This window comes from Bufo bufo, chromosome 3 (genome assembly GCF_905171765.1).
Source record: "Bufo bufo chromosome 3, aBufBuf1.1, whole genome shotgun sequence".
NCBI lineage: Eukaryota > Metazoa > Chordata > Amphibia > Anura > Bufonidae > Bufo > Bufo bufo.
In genome coordinates this window covers 636,957,008-636,984,439 of record NC_053391.1, presented here as the reverse complement: position 1 = coordinate 636,984,439, position 27,432 = coordinate 636,957,008, and the positions used below count along the sequence as shown (strand labels likewise).

Genomic DNA, 27,432 nt, shown 5'->3' with positions numbered 1-27,432 from the left:
ATAAATAAAATAAAAAATGGCAGCCAATGAAGCCAATTAATTTCAGTGGATACTATACAGTTCTAGGGTTATGTTCATATGTGGCAGATTTGGTGCAGAACAATCAGACTTTTCTATACATGTGAATGCAAGTGGCTGCATGTGCTGATGAATAGGACAGTTGCAGAAATTCACAAATCTGCCCTGTGTAAATGCATATCAACCCTGGTTAAAGAAAATTCCAATTCAAAGCACCGCATCTTATTAGCTGTGCATGTCCTATCAGGACATACCAAAAGGGGTTGTCCAGCACAGAGAACCCCTATTACATATACGTGAACATATGTACGTACCTGTAAATATTTAGTACAAAAGAACAAGAAAAATTGTGTTATTAGGACAAGGGAATTGTTAGGTCTGCAATTCATGCCCACCACTCTGCTTCTGCTTCCTGTGGGCGCAAACGCTGCGCCACTTACCAGGTCATCGGGTGTCCTGATAGCAGATATCCTCTCAATGCTTCCTCCCGATGTTCCCTTAGGTCATGCGTGCACTCCCCTCCAGCCTCTTAAAGGCTTAGTAAGCATGCTCCCAAATCCTTCCCCAGCCAATGGCTGAGGTTCCCTGGGTATTTAATGCACCTTCTCCAGCAGGAGGGTGCCTAAGCTTTAGGTTCCCCATGACCAGCAAAGGTGTTTGATAATCTAGTGCTATTGCGATTTACCCGAGTTATCTTCTACCTGTATTCCTGCAGTGTTTCAAGTCTATGCCATCCTGACTGTGCGTTCTTGCACTTTCAAGTCCAAGTTCAGTTTGCGTTTAAGTTAACCCAGTCTGTCTACCCTGTCTGTGCTCCAGTGAAGTCCCCAGCCTGCCTGCTTCCAGTTAGCCTCATCACTACTCTGCCCTGAAGTCTTTCTGGTTTCTGCATTAACTGTGTGCTGCCTGGATCTAAAACGAACAAAAAAAAGTCTGTGACAGTTCAGACAATAACTGTGGTTTTGGGGCTTGGTGGGTCAGCTGCCAACTACACCGGGACTTACATCAGGAGGTGGTGGTCTAACTACTAACCTGCAGAGAAGTCCAGATCCCTAAACAGGGGTTAAAGGTTGCATACCAGACAAGCGCCTGGGTGAGAAATCCACGCAGGTGCAATGCGTGAGGTGAACGCATTGCACCCGCACTGAATCCAGACCCATTCACTTTAATGGGGCTGTGCAGATGAGTGGTGATTTCACTGGTGCGTTGCGTGAAAATCGCAGCATGTTCTATATTCTGCGTTTTTCACGCAACGCAGGCCACATAGAAATGAATGGGATTGAGTGAAAATCACAAGCATCCGCAAGCAAGTGCGGAGCGATTTTCACGCATGGTTGCTAGAAGATGATGATAGGGAGGAGCAAACCCAGACCCCATTAAAGTCTATTCACTGTATTATTTTCCCTTATAACATGGTTATAAAGGAAAATAGCATTCTTAATACTGCATGCTTAGTAAAATGTCAATTGAGGGGTTAAAAATAAATTTATTAACTCGCCTTATCCATTTGATCGCACAGCCGGCATCATCATCTTTCTTCTTTCAGGACCTGCAAAAAGACCTTTGATGACGTAATCGGGCTCACCGCGCTGTGACGTCAACGCAGGTCCTTCTGAATGAAAATAGAAGATCCTTCTATCTTCATTCAGCAGGACCTGCGTTGACGTCACAGCGCGGTGAGCCCGATTACGTCATCAAAGGTCTTTTTGCAGGTCCTGAAAGAAGAAAGATGATGATGCCGGCTGTGCGATCAAATGGATAAGGCGAGTTAATAAATTTATTTTTAACCCCTCAATTGACATTTTACTAAGCATGCGGTATTAAGAATGCTATTTTCCTTTATAACCATGTTATAAGGGAAAATAATTACATCTACGCAATACCGAACCCAAACCCGATCTTCAGTGAAGAAGTTCGGGTCTGGGTACCACATTCAGTTTTTTCTCAAGCGCTTGCAAAACGCAATGCACTCGCGCAGAAAAGACTGAACATTGGAACGCAATCGCAGACAAAACTGACTGCAATTGCGTGCCTACTTGTGCGGATTTCCCGCAATGCACCCTGAAGGTATCCGGCCCTCACCCGCGATGCCCGTGTGAAGGGGGCCTTAGGGTTAACCCTGCGCCAAATCAGTTAGTTGGCACAGAGGGTCCACACTCACTTAACAGGAATTTCTTAATCATAATTAGTGCTTTCTCCTTTTAGTATTTAAGGATCACAAATCAATATAGAAAACGAAAGAACAATGAATTCTGAAGGCAAACGGCTTACCTCTACAATGTCATCATCAAACAACAGCCAGAAGTCATGACTCTTCACTATTGCAATATAATGTCCTCTGTTTGGGCCACTGTTAAAATGGAGAAGAAATAACAACCATATGTACTTGAACCATATTACCAAAGCTGGACATCATAGAAATGTATGCAATTACAAGAAAATAAAATTCAAAAAGGTAAGTTACTCTAGACAGGCGAGTCCTGCATTGGTGCTTGCCACCTAGTAGCCAAGGAGATGGGTCCAGTTATTGCTAGCCACCCTTTTTCCAAAGGCCCCATTATCGGCTGTGTGTTCTGTGTCCATGGCATGTACTCCATTGATTACCAAGTCTTAAAGGGGACCTGTCCCCTCTCCTGACATGTCTGTTTTAGTAACTACTGGCATTCCCCATGTAATAACAATCTTGGAGCATCTATTCTTACGACTCTGTGTTGTGCCATTCCTCTATTAATCCTATTATAACTTTCCAAATTAATTCATAGCATTTTGCAATTAAGGTCCAGATGTCTGCACAGGCAGCACTGATTGGATAATGTGAGAGACTGTGCAGGGACACCCCCCCCCCCCCCCCCCCCCCCCCAAACTGGTAACACCCATGAGGACCTTCATTTGCTAACTATTCATTCATAACTTGGATAGGAATAATAAAGGAATGGTACAACATAGTCAGTAGAACAGATTCTCCAGAATTGGTATTTCAAGGGGAATGCAATTAGCTGCTAAAACAGACATGTCAGGAGATGGGACAGGTCCTCGTTAAGTTGAAATATTTAGAGGTGAAAGGCGGCAGTACAAGTGTCTCTGAAGCTATGAAAGACTCTTCATCAGTAGGGCATGATGGAGGAGTGCAGTTTTGGGCACATATCACAAAATATCGGGTTACATGTGGGTTTCATGTTTGTTTCTAATTAGCATGTCTGATTGTCTTGATTTTCATAAGGTGATCCTACCTTCCACAGTGGACAACCACAGCCACAAGGTCATACATTCTTTCTGGGTTGGTGGCATCTCCCGAAGTATTAAAAAGTCGAAGCTCTAAAGGAAAGACTACTCGGTACGAGAGCTTTGTGTATCGATGCAGCTGGTCCATGTATTTGAACCTCTTCAGGTGCAGAGCTAAAATCATAGGCAGCTTTTTTACCTTCATCCTGAAATGGACAAAAGCCAAATACATAGATAATGAGAGAGTGGTCTGAAGACCGAGTACACCAATACACAGTGTGGTGATAAACATATTGCTGAGTCCCGTGTGTGAATCAATGGACTGCTTACGTGTATATGAGACCACTGCTCCACTCACTTGTACAGTACTGCCGGAGGTAGTCAAACATACTCAGTAGTCCCAAAGTGGTGGTCATGCATGCGCAGTACCGGTCCATCCACACTGGGGACTCAGGGACTCCTGTTAGCATGGGGTAAATGCTGGATACATGTAAATGCAGCTCTCGAATAAACCCGTTAAAAGGTTTTACTTTCACAGGAATCCGATTTAAAAGGGGTTAATTGGGAAATAATATTGATGACCTATCCAGCCTCTCCTAACAGCTGACTGGCAGGGGTCCTGGGTGTCGGACCCCCGCCGATCTGATATTGATGACCTATCCTGAGGATAGGTCATGAATATTAATTCCCGAATAACCCTTTTAAGACATAATTACATATTAAAGGGGTCGTTTCTTGATAATAAGCTGATCCTAAAGTGTTCCCCTGAAAGGACCCCCAGCGATCAGCTGTAATCTGTGGTGAAAGCTGGCAGTGAGTGCTCAGTTTCTCAGCAGCGCCACCACAGGGCAAATTAGGCATTACACAGGGCCTGTTAAAATCAATGGATTGTGTCTATAAAGAAGGATGGGACAGGTCCGCCAGAGAGAAATATTCTTTACACCATAGGGGGATATCAGACAAAATAGTGGAGGTCGTCTTTTCAGGATCCTCATTTTACCTCCCAAACAGAATATATGAAAATGGGTTTTCCAAATTAGACAATCACTTTAAAGGCCTCACGCACACAGTACCAGATGAAGGGGTCGGAAGCCCACGGAAGCACTACGGAGCGACTTTGTGGGTTTTCTGTCCGTGCCTCCACACCACAAAAAAGTAGTGCATGCACTACTTTTTTTGCGGTGTGGACCGTCTGATGTGGATTGCGGACCACATTCAAGTGAATGGGTTCTGCATCCGCATACGGCGGCCCTACGGTGGGTGCCCGTGCATTGCGGTCTGCAGCACGGGCCTAGCCGACACACGTTCGTATGCATGAGCCCTAAGAAGTAATGGCAACTTGCTAGGACCTCTCATTTTGTGATTAGTGAGGGCTCAACCACTGGGAGCTCCATGCCACAGAACGAGGAGGATGAACCCCCGATCTGTGCAGGCTTCTGCAACATATCACTAATATAACATCACTTCTTCCGATGGGAATACCCATTCAATTTGGAAATAAGAGGTAGAGAAGAGTGTAGTCCGCATATGGCCCGGTCACTTCCTGCAAAGAACCTGGACCTGAAACAAGGCCTCAATCAAGAACAGACTGGTTGCTAAGGGCGAGCTCCTGACAACTTAATTTGAATGATTACAGCTGTCAGACAGCTTAACCTCAGTAACCAGTCTGTCCCAAGCGTTCTGTTATCCTTCATGAAATATGAACATCTGGAGAGAACAGATGATTGTGTGTGTGTGTATGGATCTGTAAGAGAACACATCATCGGGGTCCAGTTTTCACAAATTCTCAAACAGATGTCCCTTCTACACTATAGAATTCCATACGACATTTTCCACACATTACATTTTCTCTTTGGATTCGGTCAAGAAATGTCCATTATGGACGCATTACCTTTTATGTGCTTCCTGTTTACTGCGACATTCTTCACAGTAATACTTATATTCACTACAGAGGGTCTCCGTGTTGCTAAAACCCCTATGAATGACAAAATAAAATGAAGTAAGATAAATTGGTGATGACTGATGGATAATTACTCAAAAATTTTACATAAACTGACATGCTTCAGGAGCTCAGGGAATGGTCCGCATTAATCTTCCCGTATATCGGCACTGCATGAGCATTTCCGCTGCAGGACAAGGAAGCTAGAGGTTGCTAGATACTCAGGATAGGTCATCAGTAGGTCATTTGTGGGGGTCTGACAACCAGGACCAGTCAGCGGTTTGGGGAGACCACAGCAGCCCGGTGAGGGTTGCAGCCTTCTGACAGTCACAAGCACAGCACCATCCATTGGATAGCAGTTGGGTGTGGTATACCAGCTTAGCCCCATTCACTTGATTAAGATTGAGCTGCGCCAAGGCCACGTGAGCGATGAACATTAACGTCGCCACCCTAGGAAGAAGCCTCTTCAAACAGCTTACTGGTGGGGGTGCCAGGAGGCAGAACCTGCCAATCTGACATTGATGGTCTATCCAGGGAATAGCAATAGTAATGACAATTACTGGAGGACCGGAGTAGGGTATACAATGTATATACAGGGAGGACCGGAGTAGGGTATACAATGTATATACAGGGAGGACCGGAGTAGGGTATACAATGTATATACAGGGAGGACCGGAGTAGGGTATACAATGTATATACAGGGAGGACCGGAGTAGGGTATACAATGTATATACAGGGAGGACCGGAGTAGGGTATACAATGTATATACAGGGAGGACCGGAGTAGGGTATACAATGTATATACAGGGAGGACCGGAGTAGGGTATACAATGTATATACAGGGAGGACCGGAGTAGGGTATACAATGTATATACAGGGAGGACTGGAGGAGGGTATACAATGTATATACAGGGAGGACTGGAGGAGGGTATACAATGTATATACAAGGAGTGGAGGAGGGTATATAGTGTATATAGAGCAGGGGCGGGGAGGGACCATTTCATGTGGCCCCCGGCCAGAAACTGCTAATGACCGCTTCCATTATGGAAGCGGTCATTAGCATGTGGGAGGCACAGGAAGGTGAGGACAGTGCTGTACTGGCTGTACTCGCCTTCCCTGGTCCTCTTCCGGCCCCACGCTCTGTCCGGACATGTACAGTGTCAGTACGTAGTACACGTAGACGCGCACTATGACCTGACGCTGTGAGATCACAGTACAGCGCAGCAGGAAGAAGACCAAGTCCGAAACAGGAGAGGTAAGTTATTTTTTTAAATGTCTGATCTGAGGTCTGATTGGGGCCGATCTGATCTGAGGAAGGGGGATGGGGGCGGAGGGCCTATTGGTGGTCTGATCTGAGGCTGGGGGGTCTGACCTGAGGCTAGAAAAAGGTCTGATCGGGGTCTGATATGAAGTTGGGAGGTTTGATGGGGGTGTGATCTGAGGCTGGGGGGGGGGTCTGATGGGGCTGATCTAAGGTTGGTGTAGGCTTGGAGGTCTGATTGGAGGCTAATGGAGGTGGGGGGGGCAGATCTGAGGCTGAGAAAGGGACAAAGGTAGGGACGGTTGCAAAGAAAGAGACAGGGACAGTGACAGGGAGTGTGAAAGCTAGGTGAACCCCTCTCTGGACCCCTCTGGGATGAGCTTGGCTGCCATAAATGCCAAATAAAGAACTAAATATATAACATTCTCGACTTAAAAATTAGACTGCTATTTGTGCTGCAAAAATACAGCGCTCTCGATTTTTTTAATTGAAGCGCAATTTCTGTAACTTACCCCTAAGTCACTTATATGTTTTACCAAAGATAGTCGTCAAATTTTTAGGTTGAGAATTTTGTATGGCCCCCGAACGATGATATAAATATCCAAATGGCCCTTGGCAGCAAAAAGGTTCCCCACCCCTGATATAGAGGGAGGAGTGGAGGAGGGTATATAACGTATATAGAGGGAGGAGTGTGTATATAACGTATATAGAGGGAGGAGTGTGTATATATAACGTATATAGAGGGAGGAGAGGGTATATAACGTATATAGAGGGAGGAGTGGGTATATAACGTATATAGAGGGAGGAGTGGGTATATAACGTATATAGAGGGAGGAGTGTATATATAACGTATATAGAGGGAGGAGTGTGTATATAACGTATATAGAGGGAGGAGTGTATATATAACGTATATAGAGGGAGGAGTGTATATATAACGTATATAGAGGGAGGAGTGTGTATATAACGTATATAGAGGGAGGAGTGTGTATATAACGTATATAGAGGGAGGAGTGTATATATAACGTATATAGAGGGAGGAGTGTGTATATAACGTATATAGAGGGAGGAGTGTATATATAACGTATATAGAGGGAGGAGTGTGTATATAACGTATATAGAGGGAGGAGTGTGTATATAACGTATATAGAGGGAGGAGTGTGTATATAACGTATATAGAGGGAGGAGTGTGTATATAACGTATATAGAGGGAGGAGTGTGTATATAACGTATATAGAGGGAGGAGTGTATATATAACGTATATAGAGGGAGGAGTGTGTATATAACGTATATAGAGGGAGGAGTGTGTATATAACGTATATAGAGGGAGGAGTGTGTATATAACGTATATAGAGGGAGGAGTGTATATATATATAACGTATATAGAGGGAGGAGTGTATATATAACGTATATAGAGGGAGGAGTGTATATATAACGTATATAGAGGGAGGAGTGTATATATAATGTATCTAGATGGAGGACTGGAGGAGGGTATATAATGTATCTAGATGGAGGACTGGAGGAGGGTATATAATGTATCTAGATGGAGGACTGGAGGAGGGTATATAATGTATCTAGATGGAGGACTGGAGGAGGGTATATAATGTATCTAGATGGAGGACTGGAGGAGGGTATATAATGTATCTAGATGGAGGACTGGAGGAGGGTATATAATGTATCTAGATGGAGGACTGGAGGAGGGTATATAATGTATCTAGATGGAGGACTGGAGGAGGGTATATAATGTATCTAGATGGAGGACTGGAGGAGGGTATATAATGTATCTAGATGGAGGACTGGAGGAGGGTATATAATGTATCTAGATGGAGGACTGGAGGAGGGTATATAATGTATCTAGATGGAGGACTGGAGGAGGGTATATAATGTATCTAGATGGAGGACTGGAGGAGGGTATATAGTGTATTATGGGTTACCCCTTTAGACTCATCATGCTCTGTAAAAGCCCTGGATGACAGTGACATCCTGGGCTATCTGTAGAGCATGTAAAGACCTATAGGGGTGCTGTATGAAGCAGATATTCAGTTCTCTTCCACAGCAGGAATATTGAGATCTCTCACTATATGATAAATAGCCATAGAGTATTTAGGGGAGCTCCAAATCAGTAGATCTAAAACTAGTCTAAACTAATTCCATTACAATTACCTTAAACAGTGTGTGATTGACGTATTTTGTTCAACATCTACGGAAAGATCTAAAAAATCTTCATCTTTACTGCTTATCTGCAGAGAACACAAGAATTAGACAATCAGTTTATCTGTCCTGGTATTCTGATCGAGCCACTTAACCAATTCAGAGAATGCTGGGGCCCCTGCCGATCACTAGAAGGGAGGCCGGTATTCCGGTCTGAATGAAGAGGCAGACATGCATGCTTCTCCGGCGCCATTCATCTCTATAGCGCTGCCAGAGATAGCCAGGAGCAAGTACGCATTTGTGTCCACCGCCCCATTCAGAAGTCGGACCACAGGCCCCTGTTTTCGTTATCAGCAGAAGACCTTTTAATAGGACAATCCCTTTAAAGGAGCTCTCCACTTTCCACAATGCCCGCTTGTTGGAGGGAGAAGGCTGCTTTGACAGTAGGCTGATCACAGCATCCACCTGCCAGGAACCCTAGTGATCATCTGTGATCTACAGGGAAACCTGGCAGTAGGCGCTCAATTTCCCTGCTGCGCCACCACAGGGCATATTAAGCACAACACACTGCCCATTCAAATCAATGGTTTGTGTGCGCACCATTTAGGACAGGGCAGGTCCCCCTGAGCAAGAAAGACTCTTTATAACAAGTCTCCACTCTGGCCAAAAGATGAGGAACTTGACCACAAGACCTCTCTATATTAACTCAACATTTTCAAATGGGGTATATGATGAAAATGGGTTTTATAAACTGGAGCACCCCTTTAAAAACTGTGTTTTCCTAAAGAATAGGCATCTTTAACTTCGCTTCGGTCCAAAAGTCCTGATGAGTCAAGCTGCTCACAGGGGTTTCAATATCCAAACTCGGCATGTCATCGTAAATGACCCCCAATGCAAATGTGTGAATGGCAGATCTGATATCAACACCCGGTCTCCCTATAGAAGTATAAACGGAGAAATCCCCAACAGCAACGGGAGTGCTGTTCGCTTTTTTGCATGACTTACATGGGCAAGCCTAGTGTGAAAATCGGACCAACATAGAGCATGCTGCAAATTCCTCTGCATGGCCAGGTGGGGGGGATACAGGATAGCACACGTTAAATCGGTCCATTAATTATAATTTGAGATGAGCGAATTTCAGATTTTGAAATTAGTTCACGCTTCGTTTGGTGGTAAAAGCAGAATTGCATTATGGATTCCGTTACCACGGACGATAACGCAATTCTATGGCGGAATGCCTTTAGAGGCATTCCGTTATTCATTCCGTCATAATAGAAGTCTATGGGCTGCAAAACTGATCCGTCCCGTTTCCATTATACAGGGGAGTCCTCTCCTTAACGGAAACAGGACGGATCCGTTATGCAGCCTATAGACTTCTATAAGGCATTCTGTTACGCATTCAGTCATAGAATTGCGTTATCGTCCGTGGTAACGGAATCCATAACACAATTCTGCTTTTACCACCAAACGAAGCATGAACGAATTTCATAACATGAAATTCACTCATCTCTAATTGTAACGGGCAGCACGGGGGCTCAGTGGTTAGCACTGGTGTCTCGTAGCGCTGGGGTCCTGGGTTTGAATATGACTAAGGACAACATCTGCATGGAGTTTGTATGTTCTCACCGTGTTTGCGTGGGTTTCCTCCCACACGCCAAAGACCCACTGATAGGGACCTTAGATTGTGAGCCCCACTGGGGACAGTTGGATGCGAATGTCTGTAAAGCGATGTAGAATGTAGTAGAGCTACATAAGTGCGTATAATAAATAAGTAATGTTCAGTCTGTGTGCTGTCCATTCTATACTCAGACAGCACACAGATTATGAAAACTGAACGAGCCTCAAGTCCAGATGGCACAAAGTGTGTGTATAACGGATGTATGAATCACATGGCTGCATGATTGTGGATTTATTGGGAGTAACATATAAAGCCAGGAAATTGTAAGCTAGTAAAGTTTGATGTGATCACGGCTAACAAGGTGCTATGAAAGATCACGCCAAACACCACGGACAAATATCCCAAATGAGGTCAACTGTAGCCCACGACGCTGCATTAGCCCAAGACTCTCTATATAGTATGTTAAAGCAAACGAAATGCAGATTGTATGTGCCCTGGTAAGTGCTGTAAGGGAAGGTGCGTATATATATTAGTACAGAAGAACCGTGAAGCAGTAAATGCAGCGCTCCCCAGGTTCTGTACTGATCGCTTCCTGGTCTTCCTCGGCCGCTCACTGTGCTGTGACTGCGCACAGAGTAAAGACGTCAGGTCACAGCACACAGCAGGAAGAAGAAGAGCACTGGATGTGAGGAGCGGCGTCGGCATCCAGAGCAGGAAAGGAGTTTTTTTTTTTTTTTTACCTGATAGGGGTTATTCTCATGGAGGTCTGATCTGGAGTCCGATTGGGGGCTTATTAACATTGGGGGTCTGAGCTGAGGTCTGATGGAAATGGTTTCTTATTTTCCTCCTCTAAAAACTTAGGTGCATCTTATGGGCAGGTGTGTCTTATAGGGCCATTTTCAGGACTCCCATGGCTGCGCACGAGCGTCTTGCTCTCCACTCACTTCAAGGACCCCGTTCTGGAGATAGGAGAGAGGGTCCCAGAGATGGGACCCTCACCTATCTGACATTCATTGCATATCCTAGCAATATGCCATCAGTGTCCCAACATGGGAATAGCCCTTTAAATATTCTGTCTACAACCGGAGAGCACAAAAGCTAAGTCCTGCCCATCTTAGTCAAGCCTAACCCCTCACATAATCCCCAGCTCAAACAGGATGACTTGGGAGCCAAGAGTACAACAAATATCTATGGGACTCTATAGAAAATCCTGGAAGAGGCCACGCTCTGTCATGACGAGCATCAGTGGCAAGAGGGGAACCGGAAAGGTTATGAGGATTATAGTTATTGCTCCAACAATTTGGACGTTTCCCTTGCGTCACCATGATGCACTTGTCTCCGTATGGCCTCATGCAGACAAATGTATTTTAAATCTGTGTCCAATCTGCATTTTTTTGCAGATTGCACACGGACCCATTCATTTCTATGGGTCGGCACACAGATGTCATCTGTGTGCTGTCCACATCAACGTTCCTGCTCTGCACAGAACATGTTCTATTCTTGGATGAAATATGCGGACCACCGATCAACTGAAGTCAATGGGTCTGCAAAAATAAAAAATGGATGCGACGTGGACATCATCCACGTTTAGTGGTATATGTGACAAATTCTCCATGTAATCTCCCAGAAATTCCATCCAAAGTAAGAAGAGCTCACCGTCTCACACGTAAGACACCTGGTTTCATTAGTTAGCGTTCCCTGAAAGATCTCGTGTACCCAGGTGGGGTCCGGTGTGCTGTTATTGTTCTCATTATCAATGTTTCCGTTGGGGATCCGGCCATTTTGCTTCTCCTGCTTTCTCTCCTCCTGCAATATATCGGCTATTGTGTTGAGCAAGTAGTTCAAGAATTCGTGAGCGTCCTGTTGCATGTAGTTGTCAAAAAGCTCTGGGGGGGGAAGAAAAAAAAAAAAAAGGAAATCACATTGGTTATAGAGAAATTGAGAACAATATTAAAGGGGTTGTCTGCAATTAATAAGGTAAAAAAAGAATTCAGATTTTTTTTTCCTAGACGCTGCGCCACACATGTCCTTGGGATGTATTTTGCCGTTCTGTCCCATTTTCTTGAATGGAGCGGAGCTGCAATACAAGGCACGGGTGGTTAGAGTGGAGCTAGTGCTAGAAAAAAAAAAAAAAAAAATCTGATTCTTTTTCTAATCTCTAATCGAACACTTTTTGACCACAACCTGGGAATGCGGATCCTACAGGACTAGGCATCCAGTGTTATGAGCCAGATGACTTTGGTTACTTACCGGGTCTAGAGGGGCATATAGACATGGCATACCCTTCTCTCTTCGTACATCAGCCCCTGCAATCAGGATAGCTGCAGTTCATGTGTGTGTGGCGGCGCTGGTACTGCAACTCAAACATGCTCAGCCCCATACATATGACCCTAGCAGGGGGCTCAGCAACTGCCAGCACTACAGCTGTTGTGCATGCTGGGAGTTGTAGTTTCACAACAGCTGGTGTGTCGAAAGTTGTCACCCCCTGCCCTAGTAGGTTCTGAAAACCTGCTTGGAGTTCTTAAAGTCCTTTCCTATTATTGTTCATATTGGCAATATGCCCTGGCTTGGTTTAAAGGGGTTTTCCTGTAAAAAAGATTTTTTTATCATCAAGTTCCAGCAGCATGGTTCGGAAACAGAAGATTCATACTCGCCTACTCCACAGCGCTCCGGTGGTCCACGCTACCTCCATCTTCTGGTTTCTGAGCCGTTTACATCCAGCGGTGCATGGACATGGTCGCGTGCACTGCTCCAGCCAATGACTGGCTTCAGCAGTGTCATTCTGCTTGTGGCCACATCACTAATGAAGCCAGTCATTTGCTGGAGGGTGCATGTTGAGAGCAGAAGAAGAAAAAGTGCAGAGGACCGGGGAAGGATGGAGCAGGTAAGTATGGATCTTCTGTTTCAGGGCCATGCTGATAATTATTATTATTTTTTTTACTGGAAAATCCTTTTAAGGCCCCCATACACATTAGTGTATTGGTAGATTTGGCTGACGGTCTAATGTGTGCGGGGAGCTCCTGGCGCTTTACTGACATGATGTCGGAGAGTAAAAAAAGGATTTGGCGATATTTTCAGCAGATAAGCCGCTGCCTGATATGTCTGACAGCGACACTCATTTCCCTCGACTGAATTCACATACACGTTCCGCTAAGCCGAATGTGTATTAAGGAGCCGGCAGAGAGCGACGTATGGCCACCCTTAGACTAGGACTACATGGCGACATTGATGTCGCACCAATGTCACGCAACGCATTTTGGAATGCTAGTCTATGGTGTCGCACTGCATCCAGGATGGATTTTTGTGTGACCGTCGTGTCGCAGTGTGACACCATAGACTAGCATTACATCCATGTTGCAGTATAGTAGTACCCCATATGTCGCCATGTAGGCATGGGAAATGGCACCTGATACGCTTACCAACCTCAGCATAGAGACTTGAATTATTTTCACTCTGAATGTAGTTCATTTTCCACATACTTCAGCAAAGAAAAGCTTTATGAGAAGACTGGGGATGTTCACTGACCCTCTGCGGAGCTGAGCAGATGTGCACCATGCAAAAGCACCGCCAGCTACGATTACAGATAATCATCGCCCAGTTGTAGCTTCAGCAAAAAAAAGAAGAAATAAATTCCGCTTACAACGGCATTATAAGCGTGTACAGGGGAAAAGCGAAAGATCATGAAGTTAAAATAAGGTCATACAATTGCTGGCAAAAGAATGCAGCAGAGAACACAACATGCAGAGCACATCGAGGGTAGCGGTGGTAGAATGTTAATTTAAAGGGATTCTGCCACCAGAAAACTCACTGATAAACCAGGCACCGTGCCTTGCAGGGCTAGCTGGGTTGAATGTGATGATACCTTTCATCATTGTTATATTTTAGAGAAAAACTACTTTTTATTTTAAAGCAAATGAGCAGTTAAAGGGAGTCTGTCACCTCCAAAATCAGTTTACCGCCATGTAGGGTAGGTGCCTAAAAACACAAAACTATACCTTTCTTATGAAAATCCGGTCCCCTAATCCTGAGAAATACTTCATTTTACAAAAAGGCTCATCGGTGCACCATGGGTGGGGCCGCTCTGTTTGGTGCACCCAGCATACCTTGTGCCATCCCTACTGGCTCTGAAGTCTTAAAGGGAACCTGTTACCTGGATTTTGGGTATAGAGCTAAGGACATGGGCTGCTAGATTGCCGCTAGCACATCCGCAATACCCAGTCCCCATAGCTCTGTGTGCTTTTATTGTGTGTCAAAAAAACTATTTTATAGATATGTAAATGAACCTTAGACGAGTCCCGTCTCCTCCATGTTTCAGAGATGAGTCCAGCGTTCTCTGACTCTGAGTCCAGCCACGCCCACTGTGAAGGAGTCCAGCTCCGCCCCGCATCCTCCGAATCTCCTCCTTGCTCCCCGACGTCACAAAGCTAGAGCGCCGTAATCTCGCGATGCGCGAGCTAGCTCATGCGCAGTTCATTCCTGGAGGCCGATGCCTACCACAGGGAAGGAACACTATGCCGACATTGCGCATGCACTAGCTCGCGCATCGCGAGATTACAACGCTCTAGCTTTGTGATGTCTGGGAGCAAGGAGGAGATTCGGAGGATGCGGGGCGGTGCTGGGCTCCTTCACAGTGGGCGTGGCTGGGCTCCGGAAACGTAAGTAACAGCTCCTTGGGCTTCTTACTTAACTCATTTAAATCGTTTTTTTTGACAAAATAAAAACAGAAAGCTATGGAGAATGGATATTGCGGATGTGCTAGCGGTGATCTAGCAGTTCATGTCCTCAGCTCTATACCCAAAATCCAGGTGACAGGTTTCCTTTAAGGGGGGGGGGGGGGGGATAGGGGAGGTGCTGGACTGCTTTACTGTGGAGCAATGCTAGCGCAGCCCCTCCCACAGTGATCTCAATTTTTTTGTATGAAAGTACAAAGTATTTCTTAGGATTAAGACTGGATTCTTAAATGAAAGGTACATTTATGTATCGGGGCCCTTACTCTACATAGTGGCATGTTTACTTGGAAACAGATTATGGAGGTGACAGACTCCCTTTAAGTGCACAGAGGGCAGGCCCAAGCTACTGTGTGCACCCTTGCTCCTCCGGCTTCCTCTGTTGGCCCCTCCTTCACAACGGACATTCCCCTAAGCTAACAGTACAAGTCTGTGTGCCCCTATGGTACGTTCGCATCTGCAGCAGCAGCAGATTAGGGGCAGGCTGTCCCGGCAGACAGCAGCGTCGCTGTACATTTCGCCTAACCCTCATTGACTATAAAAGGTCCAGTGGTGATCCGGTCTCTTTCTGGCATAAATGCTGGGTTTCATTGCATGCAATAGTTTTTGTCTGGCTGCCAATGGTACCAGACCAGGCATGCAGCAAATGTGAACGTATTCATAAAAAGGAGCTGTCCCCTCTGCTGATATATATATTTTAGCAACTGCTTGTACTCCCCATATAATAATTCTGAAGCATTTATTCTTGTGGCTCTATGATGTAACATTCCTTTATTGTTCCTGCTAGAAATTTATGAACGAATTGAATTGCTGGCAGTTTTCAATGAATGTCCAGATGGGTGTTACCAGTTGGAGTTGTGTCCCTGCAGAGTCTGACATGGGCAGCACTGATTGGATAATGTTAGACTCTGCAGGGACACACCCCCAACTGGTAACACTCTTCTGGAACTATTTTGCATGAATATCTGCCATTGAGGGACAATTAATTCATTGTAGACTGATATAGAACACATGTCCAGTATGTAAGTTGATTTTAGTGGGGTGCAGCCAGACATCCATGACAGCACCTTGTCACCTTGAAGAAACGAAGATAATCTCCAACATGCCGACCATCCTTTCTCCAAAAGACTGCTCCCACACATCTTACACGGCCATCCAACTAGGACGTTCACATCACATCATTGGATGACTGCTAGTAATGACCTTATGGAACTGCTCTGTAAGTAATTCCCCAATAATAAATGGGTTTAATGGGAATATACATTGATTGCCTTTACTTCGGGTAGGTGATCAGTGTGTGATCACTGGGTGCCTGACCCCTAAGCACCATCACAGATGAACAGATTGTTGGGATATTGACCAGGAGCAGCAGCACATACCGTAGAGAGGTGGCCATCAGAGAGATCCCCATTCATCTACATTTTCAAAACTGCTCCAAGCTTCTCGTTTAGGCTAAACTGCGAATTAACCCTTTCACCCCCGGAGGTTGTTTGGGGTTTTTGTTTTGCGCTCCCTGCCTTCCCAGAGACATACCTTTTTGTCTGTTCACATAGCCATATGAGGGCTTGTTTCTTGCGGGACAAGTTGTACTTTCCAAAACCACCATTTAAAAAGAATTGCAAAATTTATTTTTTTGTCGCCATATTTTGACCCCTATAACTTTTTTGTAATTATGTGTATGGAGCTGTATGGGGGGCTAATTTTTTGCGGGGCGATCTGAACTTTTCATTGATACCAATCTGGAGTGTGTGTGACTTTTTGGATCACTTTTTATTTAATTTTTTTGTAGAAAATGAAGCCACCATAAATGGCGAATCGGCCATTTGGACGCTTTTTTCCCTTTTGCTGTATGGGGAATATATTTTTATACTATGGGTGTTTTCGTACATCGCGACACCCATGATGTGTATGTGTATTTTTTTTTTTTTAGTTCTTTTTACTTTTATTTTGGGAAGGGGGGGGGGGGATTAGAATTTTTATGGTTTTATTTTTTTTGTTTTTTTACACACTTTTTTATAGTTCCCATAGGGAACTATAACAATCAAATATTAGATTGCTATCATCATAGACCCCAATGCACTAGCAGTGGAATCTATGATCATTTTACTACTTTCCTATAGAGCCCTATTACAGGCAAGGGCTCCATAGGAAATACTATGCAGCAGCCTCCTGTCATTCATTAAGACAGGGGCTGCTGCACATAAGCTCCGGCTCCTCCGATTGCCACACGGAGGAGCCGGAGCATAACTGAAAGTGTGCGCGTTTGGTTTTCAGCGCGCTCCGATGCCGTAGTCACGGCATCTGAGGGGTTAAACGTCCGCGATCGGCATTACTGCCGGTTGCGGACATGAGCAGCGGGTGTCTGCTATAAGAAGAAGCAGGCGGCCACCTGTGGCTATGGCGTCCACAGTGCACGCGATCGGGCGCCATGTTTAAAGACCGGACCGATGACGCACATGTACGTCATTGGGCGTGAAGGGGTTAAAGGGAACCTGTCACCTGGTTAAAGAGCCACCAAGTCACCACCATTATGCAGCCAGGATTTAGGCCAGGGTTCAATGCGTTGTACTTCGCAGTGTGTGATTGCGAGAGCTCCCGCCCTGACCTACGTAGCATTGATAGGATCTCATTGAATTATATTTATTTAGGATGCTATGTAACCCTTAGAGGTCTGGAATGTATTGAATAACACTGACCGCATTAGGTCAGGATGAGAGCTCTCGCAATCACACACCGCAAGTACAACGCATTGAACTTGCTCTCCACTTTAATTCACAGGACCAGGCAGTGAAAACATTATAACAAATGACACTGTCAAAGTGCAGAGGGTGCGGTGGTTGTAGAGAGAGCAGAGCCTCTAGGTGTAATAGCAACGCCCTCGTTGCTCCTAGAGGCTCATTTGCATATATAAAAACATAATTTTTTCTCAGCAATGCGGGCACATATGAACATGGGACCAACACGGATGTCTTCAGCTGCCAAGTGCACATGGAACAGGTCAGCCAGTCTGCTGACAGATGCCCTTTAAATTTTGTTCAGATTTTCCACTTTTAAATCTTCAGTGCAATACAGCACCAGCAAAGTAAATGAGACTTTGTAACTTGTAGATGACATCTTCAGAGCACACATTGTCCAGCAGGGCCGATTATGTGTAGAATCCATACGATATGCCAAGGTTGTAGCTACAGGGGAAGGGGCTGCTTTGGTGCCCGAACTCAGAAGGGGGTCCACCCAGAAGGAGGACTAAAAGATTGTATAGCAAGGGCGCACTCAACAGTAACCTACAGGATACACGAGTAGGAAACGGACAGAGCGGCTGTCGGGCCTGGCCGGAGTGCGATCTTAACTAGCCACAGGAGCGGGGGTTGCAAAGAAGTTTCTGGGGGAGGCGGTCGGGACCAGTCATTTCTAGTTCTGCCACTGCGTCATGCAAGTTGAGGTTGCTGCGGATTTGCTGCAGTTCCACCCCCCGCCGCACACAGATACCGATACCCAGAGCGTCTATAGTTCTACCAACTTAAAACAACGACAGGGTGAGTAATACAGCAGTTACTTACCATTTTCTTTCCGTAACCGGGTAATGAACTTCTTTGGAGGAATGACTCCAACTTTTTTCTTTTGCGTGGCTATACTGTGGAAGAGATCGGCTAAGCAGGTGAGGAGATTCTCCTTCTTTCTTGGTTGGCTTTTGTAGGCAAGAACTTTTTCCCGAAAAGGGCGGCAAAAATAAAGTGCCTGAAGGACAGAGTTGCAGTAGCAGGTGTTCCCGAACTAAGGGTAAAACAACAACAACAAAAAAAAATATATGAAATTACCACATGTATAGCACTAATAGCCAAAGTCCACTCAACACATGTGAGCGCTAGATTAGCTGACGCCATGTTGTCACACTTAAAAGAGGTTGTCAAGAATTAGGGTACTTTCACACTTGCGGCAGAGGATTCCGGCAATCTGGACGCAAACGGATACATTTGTGAGACGGATCCGGATGCTCGGTTGTCATCCGGAAAAACAGAGCCGGTATTTATCTTTCTCACAGATTTAATGGTCTGCGCATGTGCGGACGGAAAGAACGGGGCATTTCAATGGAAATTAATTCCGGATCCGGCAAGGGTTCATGATTTTTGGCCGGAGAGAAAACTGCAGCATGCTGCGGTATTTTCTCCGGCCCAAAAACGTAAGAGGGACTGAACTGATGCATCCTGAACAGATTGCTCTCCATTCAGAATGCATTAGGATAAAACTGATCCGTTTTTTCCAGTATTGAGCCCCTAGGACAGAACTCAATACTGGAAAACAAAAACGCTAGTGTGAAAGTGCCCTTATTCATGTAGGTCATGTACATTGTATTCTAGGAGAATATGAAATTCTCATGCACACAACGCAGATTTTTTCCGTGCGGATTCTGACCTACGGTGCGGATTTTAAAATCTGCAGCATGTCAATTTACAGTTGAAACCAGAAGTTTACATACACTATATAAAAAGACACATATGCATGTTTTTCTCAATATCTGACATGAAATCAGAATAAACCTTTCCTGTTTTTGGTCAATTAGGATTACCATAATTATTATTATTTGCCAATGTCAGAATAATGAGACAGAGAAGGTTTTAAGGCATTTTTATTACTTTCTGCAAAAAAAAAAAAGCAGCTGAGGTGGGAATCAAAGTATGGGCATATGAAGGGAGGTTTTGGACTTCGACCAAGTTCACACTTGGTTATTTGATCAGTTATTTCCATCAGTTATTCTGAGCCCAAAACAGGTCTGTGTCAATGTCGTTTGGCTGCAGATCTCGCCCTTCCATTGAAAAGGGTGAAATCTGCACCAAAACTTGCAAACAATCGACATGCTGCGAATTTATAAATCTGTACTTCAGGTCAATTTCCGCACGGAATGAGCAAAGTGTACATGAGATTGGTCTAATCCCATACAATTTACTGTGTTTTTTCTGTACAAGACTCTGTGCAGAAAAAAACTTGAGTAGTCCGCTCCATGTGCAGGTGGCCTTACACCTCGGGTGCAACTTCTCTGTACCATCAGGAGTGGGTCTGGAAATCCCTATACACACGACCGTATGCCCTCCGAGACATTGTCCGTGAGCGGGCCATATGTCCCGGAGCGGCATTGATTATGATGCTGTGTACTCCCGTGCGCACAGATTACAATGATGCTGTGCACTTCGGGCCGCCCGCGGGACTATCATCCCGCACTTATATGATCTTATGAGTGCGGGACAATAGACCCGCGGGCGGCCCGAAGTGCACAGCATCATTGTAATCTATGATGCGGTGTACTCCCGTTCACACGATCAATGCCGCTCCGGGACATATGGCCCGCTCACGGACAATGTCACTGAGGGCATACGGTCGTGTGCAAGAGACCTTAGATGGTCGTTCCAACCTGCTGAAATTGAAGGGTGTGGCTGATGTTCTTATGTGTACAGACAGCTTAAAGGGGTTGTCTTACTTCAGTAAATGGCATCATAAAGACGGAGTTAAAGGGGTTGTCCAGTTTCAGAGCTGAACCCGGACATACCTCCATTTTCACCCAGGCAGCCCCCCTGACTTAAGCATCAGAGCAGTTCATGCTCCGATGCTCTCCTTTGCCCTGCGCTAAATAGCGCATGGCAAAGGCATTTTTTGGAGATCCGGTGACGTACCAGGGCTCTCCATGGGGCTGCCAGAAAGCCCGGTGACATCACCGGCACTGATGGGCGGGATTTAACGCTGCCCTAGCCAGTAAAACGGCTAGGGCAGCGCTAAAGCCCGCCCACCAAAGCCGGTGACGTCACCGAACACACTGCCGGGCGGAAGCTTCAGCCCAGCAGTGTGTTATTGAAACAAAAGAGCCCGTGCCCTGCGCGATTTAGCGCAGGGCAAGGGAGCGCATCGGAGCATAAGATGCTCCGATGCTAGCCTCAGGGGGGCTGCCTGGGTGAAAATAAGGGTATGTCCGGGATCAGCTCTGAACCCGGACAACCCCTTTATCATAAGCCAATTACTAATGTATTGTGATTATCCATATTGTCTTCTTTGCTGACACAATTCATTTATTCCATTGCATTATACGCTACTCGCATACATGGTTCCGACCCCCTGGAATCCATCAGCGGTGGTTGTGCATTCACCCTACAAGAAACTCGCTGGTGGCTGGGACTGGGGGAGCACGCATATCATATAATGTGATGGAAAAATGAATCCAGCCAGCAAAGGAAGCAATATAAACAATCACAATACATTAGTAAGCGCCTCGTATTAACTTTATCTACACGGTAAATGCCATTTCCTGAAGTGAGACGACTAAAGAGCACTTGTCATCACATTTTGCCTAGGCAGTAAATGGCTGCTGGGCACATTACAGTTTTCAAAAATAAATTTTTCTTAAAACTGACCATAAAGCAGATTTCCTGAAATAAATGTTAGTATCTTGGCCTGACCTGAGCTCAGTGTGGGAGGGGGGCGTATAACTGGATTTCTTGAGTCACCACCGCCAGCTCGCCCACCTCGCCGAGACTGACAACCCCGTCCTGACATCAGCTCGTCTATAATCTTGCTCCTGCTCATGGGGTCATTTATCAAACTGGTGCAATAGCAACCAATCAGATTCCACCTTTTATTTTACAAAGGAGAGGTCAAAAATTGAAAGGAGGAATCTGATTGGTTGCTATGGGCAACTAAGCCAGTTCTACTTTACACCAGATTGATAAATGACCCCATAAGTCTTCTCCTCGCTTGAGACATGTGCAGTGAGCTGAGGTGCACCACCTCATCTTCAGCAGCTCACAGCGCATGCGCAAGAAGTCTGTGAGCTTCTCACAGCAAGTTTTAAAAGATGTGATGAGCCGGTAACAAGGTCAGCAAGCTCAGGGAATGTCAATCACAGCGAGGTGGGCAGGCTGTGCGCTTGGCAGCTGAAGGCATCAGTGTTGGTCCCATGTTCATATGTGCCCGCATTGCTGAGAAAAAAAAAAGTGCAGACAGAATGGTAGTTGCAGAGAGAGCAGAGCCTCTAGGTGTAACGGTAACGCCCCCGTTGCACCTAGAGGCTTATTTGCATATATATTAAAACATCATTTTTCTCAGCAATGCGGGCACATATGAACATGGGACCAACACGGATGTCTTCAGCGGCCAAGTGCACATGTAACGACCTGTTACTAGCCAGTGTCATAGGAACAAACCTGCTGACAGATGAACTTTAAGAAAAATAAGATTGAAAACAGTGTAATGTGCCCAGCGGCAACATGCCATAAGTTGTATGGGCAAAACGTGATGACAGGTTCCCTCCCCCCCCCATGTTCCTTATCAAGGAGCCAAGATGAGACCGGTTAGGCTACTTTCACACTGGCGTTTTGGCTTTCCGTTTGTGAGATCCGTTCATGGCTCTCACAATCAGTGTGCATTCTGAATGGAAAAGGATCCGCTCAGTTTGCATCAGTTCAGTCTCCATTCCGCTTTAAGACGGACACAAAGACACTGCTTGCAGCGCTTTGGTGTCCGCCTGACGATGCGGATCCGTCCTGACACACAATGTAAGTCAAAGGGGATGGATCCGTTTTCACTGACACAATAGAAAACGGATCCGTCCTCCATTGACTTTCAATGGTGTTCAAGACGGATCCGTCTTGGCTATGTTACAGATAATACAAACTGATCCGTTCTGAACGGATGCAGACGTTTGTATTATCTGAACGGATCCGTCCATGACAGATCAGCACAAAACGCGAGTTGAAAGTTGCCTAACACGGACAGTCAGCACGGACACAGAAATTTGTCCCGAAAGCTCCTGGATAATAAAAGGATTGTCAGACGGAGTATGCGAGATAACCCGAAAACAAATGAAGAGGAAAAAGCAGCGAAAAGAGCAGCAATTGTGATTTCCATGTGATGTATTTGTGGATAAAGCGGATTACACATAAAACACGCAGTGAACAGACTCCTTTCTTCTGAAGTGATGACCGGTATAATGGCGGCTTCTACAGTCGCTCCTGTACACACTGCTGGAGTCTCCTATACCACCAGGACCATGTTCAGCTTTACATGGACCATAATGGGAAATACAGAAGTTCCATAACGCTCTGATCACATCTGTGTCATGGTCAGTGCAGTCCCAGTTCTGTCACACAACGCACCCCAATGGCGCCTGAGGGACTCCGCTGACTTGTATGGTACGTAGGATTGGGAAGAAGAACTTCGGAGGTCATATTGTGCATTTTGATTCCCTGTGGGCAACCCGTGAAGAGACAGAGCGGGAGGAGAGGCAGAGGGGTTAAAAGGGTTGTCTCACTTCAGCATATGGCATTTATCACGTAGAGAAAGTGAATACCAGGCACTTACTAATGTATTGTGATTGTCCATATTGCCTCCTTTGCTGGCTGGATTCATTTTTCCATCACACTATACACTGCTTGTTTCTGGCATGACCACCGCTGCTGTATTTGCAGGGTGGTCGTAACCATGGAAACAAACCGTGTATAATCTATAATAAATTAAAAAAAATATGAATCCAGACAGCAAAAGGAGGCAATATGAATATCACAATACATTAGTAAGTGGATTGTATTCACTTTGTGTACAAGATAAATGCAATTTGCTGAAGTTAGACATCCCTTTAAGGTAGTGGAACATTCCAGATATTCCTTCCGATCCCCTTGCACGTGTGTGTTCTTATAAGGATGGAGAATAAGCCGCCGCCGCCAGACACCTCTGGGAATGGTTTATCTCCCTTGATAACAAAAGGACTGGACATGTGGAAACCCAATATGCCCGATGCTGCTATCCCCAACATCTGCAATCCAGGGAGAGTCAGGATAAGGGTCCATTCACACGTCCGTTTTTTCTTTCCTGATCTGTTCCGTTTTTTCAGGAACAGATCTGGACCAGATCTGGACCCATTCATTTTCAATGGGTCCTGGAAAAAAAATCAGACATTGAGCTGTCCGTTTTTTTCCAGGACCCATTGAAAATGAATGGGTCCAGATCTGTTCCTGAAAAAACGGAACAGATCAGGAAAGAAAAAACGGACGTGTGAATAGACCCTAACCCCTTAACATTTCATGAATGTTTTTGGCGGGTTCGCCTCTTAGTCTATTGTGTAAGGATAGAGCAGAACAGTGACTGATCAGGCTAGCCAGAAAGGAGAGGACGCTGCAGTTATCAGGGGGAACCATGAAAGTTCTATATTGAACTGTGCCGACGTTCACCTCCACTGGGGTGACAGAACGAAGCACAGATTTCCAGGTACCTCAAGAAGGACCCTCTCTTGTGGTCAGTGGAGTCCCCGTGGAGTGATACACTGTCTAAGTGTGAAGGAACAGGGAAATGCAGATAATAAATGGTCCCAATGGTGGTTACCAAGCCAAAAGCCGCAAACTAAAGCCACATACACAAGGCACAGCAGAACGCGGGCTGCACCGGGGTATACAGACAGCACCACGTTACCCCATCTCGGTAATATGGCATCTTATGGAGATGTCCAGTTCATAAGGATCGTCCTTTCTGAGAAATCTTCCATCATATCACAGAGGCAGCCGATGATGCTGTGAACGCGCGGAGGGGTGTCCATTGGACGGATACCCTCCAGCTTCTCTCCACCAGGCCCGGCTTGATCGACGAGGCTCTCCCTATACATAAACCGGGAGAAATCTGTCAACCAGGCCAACTGATGAGAAGCTGGAGGGGAGCCGCCCTGCGGACACTCTTTTCAAAGCCATGTTCTATATGAAACGCCGCAGAATTAGAGAGCTGAACGTAGTTCTTTGTAATGAGGGAGCCCGTGGCAGTCTGATGTCCCCCGTGGTATGAGCGGTGTGAAACTGATGACAGGCTGCCTTGAAGTTTCGCTTTTAAAGCCCTGCATCCCCTTTGAACAGCGGCACAGACACCCAGCTGTCACGCTTTGCAAGTAGAATTCTTTAAACCTAAAAAAAATGCAGTTTATATAAAGCACCGGAGCCGCATTCTTGAGAAAAATACAAGTTTGTGACCTGGGAACGCTGCCATCACTTGTGAAAATCCACGTTATTTATTCCAGCACAATGTCATTTTAGAAGGAGGGTTTTTGTTCAGATGAAAGTGGAGAAGACGGGAGACAGACGTCTGCTATTTTTGGAGCAGTTATATAAAATTAGAGCGTATTTAGGCATCTGTAGCGGCGTCCTGACTATTGAAGCTCTACAGTCAGAATGTTATTCGTAAAACAGCAATGTCAGAGGCCGAAACTCCCTCTAGAATACCAAACATCAGTAATACGGACATCTAGGGATGAGCAAAGAGAGCTTCCGATCCTAGATCCAAAGTCGCTTCGCTCAAAATTTTGTTTTAATGCTGTACAAAGAGGCGAATGTATGGGCTCCGGCAAGATTTCGGTGAGTAACTTTGGGATTTGATTTTTCAACTTGAAAACCATTTTAAAACTTGGTACCAAAGCCGACTTCAGATACCTGTTTTAGGCCTCCTGCACACGACGCCATACTGTGCTGCCCTGTCGCCATACTGCGGACCGCATTTGCGGATCCACAATACACAGGCGCCGCTCCGTGGGCATTTCGCATCACGGATGCGGACCCATTCACTTCAAAGGGTCCATAAATTCGGAGATGCGGCATGAAAGCACGGAACAGAACCACTTGGGAGTGCTTCCGTGGGGTTTTGTCCCGTACTTCTGTTCCGCAAAAAGATGTTCTATCTTTTTGCGGAACGGGCGGATCGTGAACCCATTAAAGTGAATGGGTCCGCGATCCGCTGCCCCGCGGTCGGTGTTCGTTCATTGCAGCCCGCAAGCAGGGCCACAGGTGACATTAAAATAGTATTTTAGTTTAATAATCAAATGCCGAAGTTATTCACCGAAGTCTCACGAGACCTTCAGTGATAACTCACTTCGCCTTGCCGGAGCAAATCCTTTTTTTCGTATCCGTACAGCATTAAAAAAGAGTTTTGAGCGAAGGGACTTAGGACCTAGGATCCGAAGCTCACTTCGCTCATCCCTACTGACATCACAAAATTAATGGCAGCTAAAATACTAATACATCAGTAATATTACAGACTAGAATAATACATTTGCTGATCTGGAGACGTGTATGCATACAAAAAAAAAAAACACTACAGAAGGCCGCAACTACGCAATGCATCCAGTAAGGCATCATTTACACAGCGTGCTATCCACAACGGATCCTGTACCAGTTACTTAGATTGTGTTTCATGCCAGATCAGTCAGCTTAGTATCCCTTGACGCACTCAAAAACGCTGCTTGCAGTGCTTGTGTGCGCGTCACGGGAACGCAACGAAACGGAATGCATTCTGATGACAATGAATGGAGACCAAACTTAAAGGGTTTTTCTCCGGTTTTTAGATCCTCTGATAGATCTCAATACCGGAAAGGAAAATACAGATGTGAAAGAAGCCTTACATGCTGATTATGTCACAGCTTTAACCCTCTGCATTAGAAATAGGTGAATTCCACAGCCAAAAAATATTTTAAAGGCAATCCTGGCAAAATCCTGCAAATGCATGGGTTCTTCAGTAAACAACACTTCACATCTATTAGGTGATAAATGTCTGATTAATTGGGGTCTGACTAATGGGACTCACACAACATGAGAACCAGGGTCCTTTGAATGGAGCAGAGAAAATCTAGCCGTGCCATGTCCATAGCATAGAGACTGAATGGATCAGTGGTGCCCATGCATAACCACTAGTGCTAAGCAAACTTGTGTTTTCAAGTTCGGGTTCTCGTTATGAATTCCACTACCCCGGACCATAAGTTACAGTCTGTGGTAGCGGAATCCATTACAGAATTTAGGGATTGACAGATATTGATTTTTTTAGGGCCGATACCAATAATCTGTGAACTTTCCGGCCGATAATTTATACCGATATATTCTGTGAATTTTCATTAAAAAAAATAAAAAATTCCTACTCAAATCTGCTGAAAATGAATGTTTATTGTTAACGTGTAGTTATTTTTTTGTAAATCTTTCTTTTTCATTTATAATTCATTTATAATTAACGTGTGTTTTTTTTGTTTTTTTTTAACAAACTATTAGCCCCCTTAGGGACTAGAACACTTGTCCTATTCACCCTGATAGAGCTCTAATGAAGATAACTATCTCATTAATTCATATACAGGAGGCCGGAGCTGGCTGCAGAATCACATAGCCGGCTCCCGACCTCTATAAAAACGGCAGATGCGATCCGCGGCACCTGAGGGGTTAACTTCCGCGGATCGCAGCTATCGCTCATAGAGGTCGGGAGCCGGCTATGTGATTCTGCAGCCAGCTCCCGCCTCCTGTATATGAATGAATGAGAGAGTTCTCTTCATTGGTGGCGCAGTGGCCATAACCCCCTCCCCTTCTCTTGTCCTCCCTCCTCTCATTGGTGGCAGCAGCAGCACAGGGGGAGGGAGACACTGCTTCCTTCTCCCCTGTGCTGCTGAGGAAACACAGAAGCGCTGACAGCAGCGCGAACCTTGTTCCCCATACGTTATCGGTATATCGGCA

At 45.4% G+C, this 27,432-nt stretch overlaps 1 protein-coding gene across 1 annotated transcript in view; it reads right to left on the bottom strand.

Moving 5' to 3' along the window:
• The window catches only part of USP12 (ubiquitin specific peptidase 12), a 70,307-nt gene that overhangs the window by 2,690 nt on the left and 40,185 nt on the right, over positions 1-27,432 (bottom strand). Inside the window, exons 4-9 of the mRNA XM_040422447.1 lie at positions 18,490-18,703; positions 11,862-12,091; positions 8,600-8,676; positions 5,132-5,215; positions 3,249-3,446; positions 2,290-2,368 (exon numbers count right to left, since the gene is read on the bottom strand). Coding sequence (XP_040278381.1) covers positions 2,290-2,368; positions 3,249-3,446; positions 5,132-5,215; positions 8,600-8,676; positions 11,862-12,091; positions 18,490-18,703 — 882 coding nt within the window. The remainder of the gene's footprint in view (positions 1-2,289; positions 2,369-3,248; positions 3,447-5,131; positions 5,216-8,599; positions 8,677-11,861; positions 12,092-18,489; positions 18,704-27,432) is intronic.